The following is a 13,088-nucleotide window of genomic DNA, read 5'->3' on the forward strand; positions in this document are numbered from 1 at the left end:
TACTTTTGTAAAGACAAATCATCTGAGTTTCAACATCTGAACAAAGACACATAAAATGTCAGTCTGACAGAAAAAGAACCCCATTAATTCTCCATGAAAACATTTGTGTTTTTGATACTGAAAAATCATTTATTACAATTCCTTTCATGAGTATTGCTGCCAGTCATATGTGATATTATCCACCTCAAAACAAGCAAAAGACTTATAGCAGACAATCACTGATCTACAAATTAACTATTTCTTGTATGAAATGAAATTTATTCCCTCTTAAAAACTATTGCACAATAATGTTTCTTGCATAATATGTGATCAAATAAAATAGGTGGTACCATTTATCAAAGAAGGGGACCATCAAGTTGCTGACAAAATAAATTCACAAAAAAAAATTCTCACAGACAAGAAATATTGCTCCTCCATTTTCTCTTTCTCAAATCATCATCTAAAACATTAATTGCTGAACTCATGACATCCATGTTTCTGCATGCAACATGTTAATAATTTGCCAATGAAACAAGTTTATTTAGTAAACTCCTTCAGAACATAAACACTTTTTCATTTAGAACAATATTAAGGAAAAGCCTAACTAGATTAGCTGGAAAGGGTAAAATATATACAATTTACTCTCTAATAATAAAATGTATGTTCTTCAACTTAAATGTCATAAGATTGTGCTATAACTTAATAACATTAAACAACAAGTATGGAAGTGTACAACTGCATACTGATATACATGCAGAGCTTTCTGTTTTACTTCAGGCAATATTTGTGCAAACTTCTCCATCACATGATGATAGCAAACTATGTGCCTCGTGACATTTCAAAGATCTTTCTGTTGCTCAAATTTCACTTACATATCAGCATATGAGTGTGGATTATCATCCCAAACACCTATCAGCTGAGGTGGATTTTCCCCTTGACTTAGGTATGATAGGTAAATGCCATTTGATGTGGACACTGTAGACATTCCAGCACCATTGATTCCTTTTAATGTCACAAACACCTGTTGGTAAATGTTAGCATTTACTAATATTTTAAAAATAATTTCTCTATGGATCAAATAAAAAGTAAAACATCCAGAAAATCTTCACTTTGAGTAAATCCTTATGAATACCACTACTAACATAATCATACATATATACGAGTCCAAGTCATGAATTGTTATGATGTTGGCCATTCTTTATATGACAAAAAATTAAAACTCTGCCAGTTCCTTTTTAAAATATGTTTTGTAAGAATCAAACATTTTCTATCATTTCTATATAAATTTTATATAAATGCTAAAAGTACATTTAATAGATCAAGAACTGCCAGAATGAAGTCAGATTTGTGTTCTTTCTGGATTTAAAAAGTTTCCTTTTCTCAGGACAGAAAATTTTGTATGATAATATCCTCACAGAAAATTACTCATTATTTCAAAGTTCAATGTTTTGTTTCTTTATAAAAAGCAAATGACAGCTGATATATGTAGCCATTCCACATGAAGGTAAAGTAGTAGTATATATATATTTTTACAATATATTGCTGCCTTTGTTCATGTTTCACTATATTGATACTGACCTGCTTCATTCCCTTCAGATTCAGACCATGAATGATGTAGTTGTTACCCAATGGAATCTCAAAGAAGGATTTAATCTGGGCACCTCCAGGGCTAGTTCCAACAGCTATTTCATACCTACAGAAAGAAATCACGAATCTAAGTAATATTTATATCTTACTTTGAATTCTGATAAGATTCTATAAAAATAATAACAATAAAGACTTTATTTAGAGAAGATAACTCAATTAGTTACAGAACTAATCTACCTCAAGTCTTTCACTCTGTTATGTACAATATATACAGTATATACAACATGATGTGAAGAATCTGGCTTGACACTAAATAATTAAGTAATTTTAAAAGTCAAAGTATAAAGCTGGAACACATGCACAGGCATCTGTGAACATATAAACATATATAAAATATAAAATATCATCCTGCATGGAAATATTCAACTGTGAAAATGATGAAAAATTACAGAAAAATAGGTTGTATTTATTGTACTAGAATTGTTCAATTGTCTAAAGATTTCATCCATTTGAGACACTGATCATGAAAAGATGAAATGCTAAGAGCCTGCCTTATGTCACTGGGAATGTTGTTCTTTACCAGTGGACCAGTATATTGAAAACGTTTTTTGAACAATTCATAATTTGGCCTTGGCATAATGTAATTTTTACTTCTTATGGACCTTATTCTAATCTTAATGTATTTGTTCAATGATAATCCCATGCTTACCAACCATCCACTTTTAAAATATTTGGTAAATATTTACTAAGATATCTTTGATAATAAGCCCACCTCAAACAAACATAAAGTTTAACAGGCTGGGCACCTAAGTTTATCATTGGAGAGATAATGTAGGTACGTGTCTGTTAAATGGAATGATGTTTAAAAGATGGTAAACTTATTCTTTAGTACTGTGTCATTGAAATCAATGCTGTCCAGATTAAGTTTATTTTTGTTGGCTACAACTCATTGGTTATATCATGCTGAGGAAATGGGTGCTAAGTTCTTTCTCAAGGGCACACCTAGGCAGCTGAGCCAAGCTGACATGGGCAGGTATTAAACCTGCAATCCTTGAATTATGAGTCCAATGCTCTACCAATAAAGCTACTGAGACTCCCATCCTAATAAAGTAATTATGGAGATGTTATCCTGTAATCATAGCATTACATTTCTTTTATAAAGTTAATCATCTGCCTGAACTACCAGTAAGAAAGAGTTGTGTCTGAAAATTCAATGTCACTATTCTTATCTAACAGGCAGTCCTTGCTATAAATTGTTTAATATGTTTGTCTTTAGAACTGAGATCTCCCATTTTAAAAAAAACAAACAAACATGAAGCTCATAGTCATATTAGTACATGTGTCAACATTATCATGTTATAAAAGTATTTAATGAAACCTGGTTCAAACAAGAGTCCCTCCAAGGGGCTAATGCTCCAATGCTCAAAAAGCATTGTCAGGACAACATTTCTTCTATCCTTTTCTTCTATTTGCATAAAAAAATACATATTCTAGGAAGATTCCAACAAACCAAATATAGTATGTTTTCTTATATGTTTTAGTTAACATGTTCTCAGGACTGATATTATGGATAGATGATCACTGAACAACATGCCTAAGACATTGTGAAGATATATCCACATGTTGAGTTCGGTTAAATACATACAGGGTTAGAAAAAAATGGTTAAATACTTTGTTTCTTCAATCAGGTTCAGAACACACTGCAGATAACACCCAAGTCAACCTCTGACAATGGTGACTATCAACTAGTAACCAAGGTCATGAGTAGGTCTGGTTTTCATACTTATTCACAACAGCATAGGCATATTGGTGGTCCAACGTGCACAATTTGTATTACAGACAAATGATATATTGCTGGACCATTTTCATTTAAATAGCATAGGAAATCTTTAAGTCTGGATACAGCCATCTGTTCAGATGTACAACAGCAAGATATTCAAGACAGCCATGTCAGCCATATTTGATGTCTGAGAGGCAACATTAGTTTGGCAACAACCAGACATAAAAGTGACACATGAACCATGTTTCATGACTCTACTTTGTAACAGCCATGTAGGAAAAGTAGCAATAACAAAGAGAGCAGCTAAAAATTACTTTAACCCATTTTAACTTAATTCATAATGATCTACTTACTGGACTATGCCAGATTCTGGATCCAGGAATGGTTGCCAGGCTACTGACACAGATGTGAAGGATTCTTGACAGGTTGCATCAATTGCAGAGCATTCTGAAATGTTTTATATTTATAGGTTAGTGACTAGCATATGATAAATCAAACTTCAAAGATGGCTAAACTGCACATGAAATACAAAGAAAACGATGAAAGATAAGTGATCTTTTAGATAGCACATACAAACCTGAAAGAAAAAAGTCAAATTAAACAACATGATTACAATGACCATTGGAATTTGTCAATTGTTATCACGTTCTGATAAAATTCTTACATGTTTATAAAACATGAAACTGTGTTGCAGAAATGAAATATTTAAATAAGATTAGCAATAAAAAACCACGACAATATGTACTGTAGTTGCCAGCCTATAAGACAATACTTTTTGACCAGAAAATCTTAGCTTTGTTTTAAACTCCGAATCAACTTATATATGGATTATGTCATCCAAATCGCTTTATCATATTTTTTGCATGGAAAATAATACTCCAACAGTATGAAAAGTAATGTGTAAAAAATATTTCATTTTGGGGAAGAGATTGTGTATGAACCAATATAGGATCCTACATTGGGTATTTTAAACAATGACATGATCGTCAGTATTAAAAATTAACACAGATCAGATGTAATTGCGCTAAAGCAGCATGCACTTGTACTGTATACTGTTTGTAATATATGTTGTTTAAATTTAATTACATATATGTGCATTAGAATTTACAAGTTAGAAGATGAATAACCATGACAAAGACATATTCCATCACAATTTTCTTCTTGCACCTAATGATCAAATAATCCATATGCCCCATTGAGAGACAGACAGACAGACAGAGAGAGATGTCTTCACGATTGTAAATTTGTATTATTCACTTACCTGATGTCCGATTTTACTTGTGTACAAGTGCAGTATCATATTCCATTATCAATTAATACCAATAGGTAAGCAATTCCTTCTAATTTTTGTTTCCATTTCCATTATTAAAAGAATCACATGGCTTTGTAGTGGTATTTACATGCTAATTAAATATGCTATGGTTGTATTCAGTCATTCAAGATAACACATGTTTGAGGTCAAGATTCTGCAGACCAGATCAGATTAGCGAGGCTACCATTAAGGAAATGAGGCTGCCCATGGGTATTATGAATACCATACCAATATAGTTAAAGGAAATGCCAGGTGGTTACTATTGTAAATTTCACAGCCAGTGACATTTTTGAACTTTCCGATGGAACCAAAACCAATTAAAACTACATCTAGCATGAGCAAAGATCAAAAACAATTGCTGCCTAAGTACAGGAAGAGTACATGCACTTTAAACAAATCTTAATTGTTGGGAATGGAGAAATTTTTCATACTTGCAAAGAAAATTTGACAGCATGCAAAACGGTCATTCTTGAGATTTTAACCTAATGGAGATTATATGGATATAATTATTGTGAATATTTAAATCCTGAAGGAGTATGGTATATACTTTCATAGTTTACATTTACATTTATTAATGGTTTCTCTCCTTGACAAAAGCTTCAGCAACACAGGGTCAATAAAGTTAAAAAAAAGAAGTCTCATATACCGGACCATATTTTATTTTGATCATGAGGTACAAAAAGAAAAATGTGATGGAATACATATGCATCATTCTCTCTGTATCTCTCTTCCCCTCCACCCCCACATCTGGAAAATGCATTTTAGTATTAATTATGCAATCTCTCTATTGCTGGTAATCTGAAACAGCATACAGTGATACTTTTAATATTTATAAAACTGAAAGTTATTATAATGTAATTCCACACAGCATTGCGAGTTTTATCCTATCTGTAACTCAGTAAATTTTCGGGTCAGCATCATTATATGCAGCTAAAAGTACATAATACATTTAAAATACCTCTTGTGAAACAAATTATGTACTTTTAGTAACATTTGATGATCATTACTAGAAAGGTTACTGAGTTACAGGTAGGATAAAAATCATGATGCTGTGTGGAACAAAGTGAAAAACACAATCAGAGGTGTTGATCTGGCCTCATCTTATACTTAGCATCAACTTATATAAGGATGAAGGATGGAAAGTTTGCCAAATTTGCTGATTCAACTTATACTCTGCATCAACTTATAGGCCGGTAAATACGGTACTGTTGTTACAGTCTTGATTCATTTTGGTTCCAGTATAGATAACTCCAATACTGCAAATATTTTGATACAAACTTCAACATCTGACAAAAGCTTCACATGAAGATGGTCAACAAGCTTATAAAAAAATCAGATAAGATGGTTGATTATGACATGTACTTCTGAAGGTAATGTGACTACTGAAATAGTCTGAAATTGTACTTGATGTCAGATGTGACTTTTTATGATCAAACATGCATCCATCACAAATTTGGAAATTATACTGTGATCAATTTTTAATCTTTGAAATATTCATTCAAAATTAGATGTGATTCAAATCCTCTATCATGTTCTGTTTCTCTAACTGAATGATCAATGCTGGTTGATTTCAAAGTAATATTACTTTATATATATATATCATGAACTGGTTGCATATAACTTTAAAATAATAATAATAATAATGCTTTATTTATCAATGGTAGTTCATTTAGTAACAGCTATTCTCCCTTGAGGCCTTCTCTATAATCTACTTGTGCGTAACACATGCATGTAAACTATTAAGCATTAGCCAGAATGAAATGGAAGTACAATCCTTAACTTTTATATGTATGTGAAACATGTTTGAAAAGCACTGATTAAACTTGACTGATTTGCATTAAAAGGCATGCTATTTGAGACAAAAGCATTTCTCAAGAATTCTTTATATCAATTGTGCTACTGTATATACAAATGTATAGTATTATGTTAACATCAACATGCATTACTCTTCTGCTGCAAGGATTACTTTCACACATTTTATGAACAAACAGAAGTCAAAAACACAAATTTGAAATCAGTTTTATATTAAAAAAAGATAATGTTTGAATTGCTGGAAAGAAAGATAGGTGATAATGCTAATCATAATGCTTTTGTTGCTAATTATAATAATAATAATAATACCATCTGATGTTTTGCATGCTCTCAGATTCATTAAAATTGTTGCTGTGTCATTCATGGTGTTGACCCTGTATTCATCATACAGCTCTACAACTTGTCCTGATACAGGTGGTGTGGTATCAACTCTGATGGAAGCAGAGAAGGAGTAGCTCTGAAGTCCAACCTTATTTGTTGCAGTTACAGTGGCATAATATATGTCTCCATGCTTGGCCTCTGATTTCATGTCCATGGCTTTAAAGAAAGACCAATGATAAATTTTATGTGTGCTACTTGTCCATATGAATGACATGAAGATCTAATTTTCAAAGCAATGGTAGAATACATTTATAATGGTTAAGAATTTGCAACATATTATGCAAAATATGGCAGTGAAGCAATTACAATTATACCAAAATATTTTGGTACAAACAGTGCACAAAAATTAGGTGTTCCTTTTGTTTATGCAATTTTTCCCCAATGTTTAAAATGAGTTTGTAGAAATGTCTGAACACTTACTGATGTTCCAGGGGCCCTGAGTGGCCGAGTGGTCTAAAGTGCTCTCCGTTACGGATTACTGCCATCTCACCTCTGTCTGTGCCGGTTCAAGTCTCGGATTCAGCCAATGTGGGTATGTGAGAAAGCTTGCCAGTATCTTCTTGTGGGTCGGTGGTTCTTTCCAGGGTTTTCCCGGGTTCTTCCTCCACCATTAATACTGGCCACCATGTATAGCCTATCGTGTGCTGCAAAATGGCGTTAAACCCCACAACAACAACAACAACAACTGATGTTCCAAACATTCAACAAAGGGCTGAATTAGATAACATGGTCACACATTATGAGAAGAAGAACAGAACATTTCCAGTTTTGGGGCAAGATCTATAATCTACATAAATACATGTATGTTTGAAAACTAGTTCAGATCCATTCATGTTTATCCATAATGCATCAGATTAGATTACTCCCAATAGCCATTATTTTAAATATGGAGTAATGGGGGTGGAGTGGTGGTGAATATCACACATTTTTAAAGTAAAATGTGAATCATTTATTGACTCATGAAGCTAAAAGAATATGCAATAGTTAATATCCAACACTTTTTTCCTAACAAGCAAAAACAAATATCCAGCATAGGAATGCTGTATTTTGGTGAAACGTTTCTTGCTGTCATGTAACTAAAATAAGTTTTACTAACCAATAAGTAGTGCCATTACATGATATTAAAAATTTTAACAAATATCTTAACATTCTTGATCCTGATGGAATCAATGCTGCAAACATCAGAAAACTGATGTCACTGATGTCATACCTTTGAATGCATACTGATCTAAGTGCCCAGGTAACTGTATAGGTGACACAATATCACTCAGTCCTTCACTTGAACCCAGGAAGACAGTGTACATAGTAATGGGACTTTCCTTATCAAAGAATCCTGTCCAACTGCATTTAATGGGGGTGTGTTGCTGCAGAAAGAAAATAAATATTAAAGTGTAAAGAAAGATCATCAAAGTAACATGTGAATTGAAAATTTGAAAATTAGATTCTTTTAAAGCCTTCAAGGGTATTTATTTTCTGGGAGATTATGCAGAAATGTTCATTGAATAAACAATAATTCTTAATTATAGATAAAAAGATTTCCAGTTGTTCTCACTTTTTACCCAAATGTTAGATTATGAATGTGGAAGCTTCACCTGAATGTAATGATGAGATCTGACTGAATACACAACAAAAATATCAAACAAGAAAGGTGATACATTAGAACCTGTCTTAAAAGAACATCCCTTCTGCCCCCAAAATATGGTCTTTCATAGCAGCTGTATTTCAAGACAGATTTTACTTTATTTGTACATATTGCTTCAACAAACCAGTGTGGTGATATCCATTACATTTCATTTATCTTGAGAACACACATTCACATTGTAATTTGTATTACATATGGTGAAATTTATCAAGTACTTCATAAGCAGCTAACAGACAACCCTGTATTATATGCATGACTGCAAGCTCATCTCACAAGACATGGTTTCTAAAATTGTAATGATTTTTCATTTAGTCAAATATTTTAATATCTCTTCCAAAATGATAATGAAAAATAATAAGAAACAACAATTGATAGAATAATTAGATTTGAGTACTCAGTCCAAAAGGGTAAACTCTCATAAGTTCAAAAACTAAAATCTGAAGAAGAAAAAATCCAATATTGGGATAAAGAACTAACCAGGTTATTTACAGATGCATAAAAAAATAGCATATCAAATTTCATTTGTCTACTTATTGGTTTTCCTTAATCATGCTAATGAGGTTTTTGCAAAAAATGTTTAAGTTCCAAATGTTCAAACAGTATGTGACCCTGAGGTAATTCACGTGGCTGGTATCTTTCTAACAATCAAATGAAAGAACAGTTGGTCAAGACATCTAGGTCAGTAGAATGCTTTCCATTACAATTTCTGCTGTGGATTGCATATGTTATGATGGAGACAAATATGGCCACAATCACTACAAGTATAATAATAAAGAAACATGAAACAACTTCTCCAAAACCTCTGAATAAAACAGGACCAAATGTGACAGAAAGCATACTGGGAACAACCTTTCAGTTTTGTACAAATGATGTATATCCATTGTCAAATATGGCCACCAAGATTTCTAAAAATAAAAAACAACAACACTCAATTACGTTTCAGAAACTCCTCTATAGAGTTTGACCAAACTGGACAGGAAACATTATGGTAATGAGACCTTTAACATTTATGCAAATGGCCATGACAGACTATATGTACATGGTGGCCTGTGAAATTGACTTATGTCACAGAATCAATTGTCTTTTGTTCATATTGATTCATCCTAAGTATAAAGAAAATCTATCAATACTTAGGAAATAAAAGCAATAAACAAAACAAACCATAACCTTAATCCACCTGTTCTTCTACTGTGACACTGGTACCTTGGTTAGAAGGGTATGCAAGCATGCTGTGAATAAATTGCATGGGTTCTTAATGTTCCATAACATGTCAGGTGGGAATCTATCATTGAGGTCTAAGAACCAAAGGAAAATGGAAAACATTAATCAAAACCTAAACATAAAATTTCCATGATAGTGACTTTGCCACCAAGGTAAAATAGGTGAGCAAGAATTTTGTTAAATGAAATTGTTTGAGTATCATAATGATTCATGCCAATGAGAATCTATTAATTAATTGAGAAAATACTTGAAACTGATAAACAATAACCAAAACTTTAACAATAGGTCTCACTTCCTACTAGGATGGGCTCGATAAGATTGTCTACTAATTTATTCTGTCTACCTTAGAGGGAGTTTGCCTAACTTTGCAACCAAGCTTAAGTCGAAGTCCAAATATGTGTAAAATTACAAAACTGATGTAATGCCTGAAACTATTATAAGGGATTCTGCATATGCTTTCAAAATTTAATCAATCTATATTGAGTGGTAATTTGAGCAATCCTGCCTTATCATCTTCTAAAAACTGGTGCAAAGAATCAGGGACTTACTGATAGGAACAAATGAAGATATCCATAGCAGAAAGGCTATAGCAAAAATATGGCAGTGAAGCAATTACAATTATACCAAAATATTTTGGTACAAACAGTGCACACAAATTAGGTGCAAAAAGAGACAAAACTATATCCTTTCTAATTACATGTACACCACTGCAGACAATATGTACTTCCAAGACTTCAAAATGTGTGCCACTGATATTAATTTGTACACAAAAAACTCTAATATACTGAATTACTAGACTTAGACAACAAGTGCATTACCTTTGCAAAAGCTGGACAATTCACTTGTCCATTGGTGGGTGGGGTCTGATCCACTACAACAGATGCTGAGGCAATCTTTCCTATAAGCCCTGCAGAATTCCTTGCCCATATACTCAGTAAATTAGGTTTGCCTGTAATGACACAATAAAACATAAGTTCAACATAGTCAAGTTTGTTTGAAAACATAATTTTGTGAGTTTAGGAACCTTGCTATATTTTGTCTTCCTGTATACACAATTTAAATTATCATTTTCAAGTTGGCTGGAAAACATGTTTAGGAGAGCTCATATATCATGCTATCTTCTGTTTTTCTGTAAACATAATTTAAGCATGTGTGTCTCTATTAGATACAATTATTATGCAACAGGTATCATGAGAGAGAAGGAGAAAATGACTGCTAAATCATACATGTAACAAAATAGAGTGGTTATCATGCGATTAGGAAAGAGGAAGAGATCTGCCAAATTTGGTCATCACCCTAGGTTTTTGCACAACTATTGGACAACTTTCTTTGTTCTGTATTAAAATATGTATAACATTTCATCACATCAGCCTTTTCACAGCATTTGTTGCCTTTCATATTGTCTTTAAATATCGAACAAGTATTATCAGCCTTTCTTAGTTGATCATTGCCAGGATTAGATTTGTAGCATTCCTTGTCATTAATTATTTCAATACTTAGGAGATAATGTGTTGCTACTAGATCCAAGTTTTCTATGTAGTCAGCCTGGAATTTGCTCAGTGTCTGCATTGAAATGTGGCAATATTATTACAACTTTACTAAGTTCACCGAGAAGCTGAAATTGTTTCCTGTCCATGGGTAGATTCAGGTTGCTGACTGCCTGCCAGAACTATTGGTACTATTGCTTATGGGTGTCCTCTTATGAAAGGTTCAATGAAATGGTGCTATCTGGGACAAATTTGGGAATGATTTCTTAAAATCAACATTACAAGAATGGCACAATGCAGATTTTGTATCATTTTTAACTTGATTCCAACCATGTAAATTCCTATTTCCATCCATTATTTTTATGTCATATTTAGTTGCTTAGATTTTCGCATTTTAGCACTTGGAGATACTGCATGCACAGATATCTCAACAAACTTTAAACACGGAAGCCAAACCAACCTGTTTAAGCCACCTGAGTTCCTTAGTAATGATTAATCCTACAATAAATCATTCATTTCTTTAATCCTTTCTGAACTGTTCTGATAAAATATAGTACAATACATCCTGACAAACTTTAAACACTGAAGTCAAACCAGCCCTGCTGATAGAATCCAAGTAATGTCAATTGTTTTATGCTGACTGAGCTCTTTAGTAATTTAACAATAATCCATTATCATCTTTAATCCTTTCCAAATTACTACTGATCACACATAATATAATCTAATAATAATAATAATAATAATGATGATGATAATATTAATAATAATAATTATAGTGTAATCCAGTGTTTACTTTAAGCTTATTTTCTGTCAAATAGGCAAACAAAGTGTCATATTACTCACAATCATGTGATCACAGCAAGCCTTTGCTAAACATATACTAAACTGGAAACAAGATGAGAAAAATATAGAAAGATTTCTGTTTCTGAACATTTTAATAATAATTTTGATTCTGTGAGAGGTCACAATGAATGACAGGAGATGCCTCTCATCTTGTCCAAGCTGGGAAATTCACATGCGTGGTAAATGAACAACATTTGCTTATTACCTTTTAAGTTTTCTTGTATACGAGATTGAAAAAGTGAATATGTCCATGTAATGGTTCATGTACAGAAATAAATTTGTAAATTCAAAAGACTATCACTTTTGTTCATCCTTTACTCCTTCAATCATTTCTGCATTGTCATTATGGATGCTCTTAAAGTCTTTTTGTTTAAATTAAATAATTGTTATTATTATGTCAATGACACTACTGTTCATAGGGCAAGATATAAACAACTTCTTAACATCTATATACAATATTTGCATACAAAAATACTAAGACTAAATACTCTTCACTGTCGTTGACTGTAAAACCAAAATTGTTTACAGAATCATGCTCAATACAGGCACTGGAAAGTATGTATTTGATGCAATGTATAAAGTCAACCATACAAATTTAAAACAGCTGACATAGGTTTCCTATGGTCATGTTATGAAAATGTATCATTGTGTTGGTACAATGTACAAAGCATCCCATTTTGATTTTTATGAATCTCAAATAATTAGTTAAGGTCTATTAAGGTCCGATTGAAGAGTGCAAATGATATATAGTTTTCTTTTTTCTCTTAGTTATTCATTACCAGTAAATAATTTAAATTGGGATGGACTTTGAAGTTTCCACCTGAACAGATATCAATCTGTTTATCAAATCTTGATAATCTGAGATCTTCTCTTCTTGCTTACTATGTACTGTCTAGCCCTTTCTGAGTTTATTTTTCATCTTACTTACGTAAAATGCTTCTTATTTCAAACATGTCAATACATAAATGACATTTTTCGAATTGCAGCCCATGTCCTGTACAAAATTTATATATCCTACCAATTTTAAATTTATCTGAGATTCTT

General features: G+C 32.4%; 1 protein-coding gene across 1 annotated transcript in view; it reads right to left on the reverse strand.

The window, feature by feature from the left end:
* Positions 1 to 13,088, reverse strand: part of LOC149785560 (uncharacterized) — a 189,200-nt gene that overhangs the window by 106,555 nt on the left and 69,557 nt on the right. The window contains exons 28-33 of the mRNA XM_089979356.1: positions 10,533 to 10,663; positions 8,062 to 8,215; positions 6,780 to 7,007; positions 3,700 to 3,793; positions 1,558 to 1,672; positions 852 to 1,000 (exon numbers count right to left, since the gene is read on the reverse strand). Coding sequence (XP_089835482.1) covers positions 852 to 1,000; positions 1,558 to 1,672; positions 3,700 to 3,793; positions 6,780 to 7,007; positions 8,062 to 8,215; positions 10,533 to 10,663 — 871 coding nt within the window. The remainder of the gene's footprint in view (positions 1 to 851; positions 1,001 to 1,557; positions 1,673 to 3,699; positions 3,794 to 6,779; positions 7,008 to 8,061; positions 8,216 to 10,532; positions 10,664 to 13,088) is intronic.

The sequence above is a fragment of the Sinohyriopsis cumingii genome, chromosome 13 (genome assembly GCF_028554795.1).
Source record: "Sinohyriopsis cumingii isolate HCF-2022 chromosome 13, ASM2855479v2, whole genome shotgun sequence".
Taxonomy (NCBI): domain Eukaryota; kingdom Metazoa; phylum Mollusca; class Bivalvia; order Unionida; family Unionidae; genus Sinohyriopsis; species Sinohyriopsis cumingii.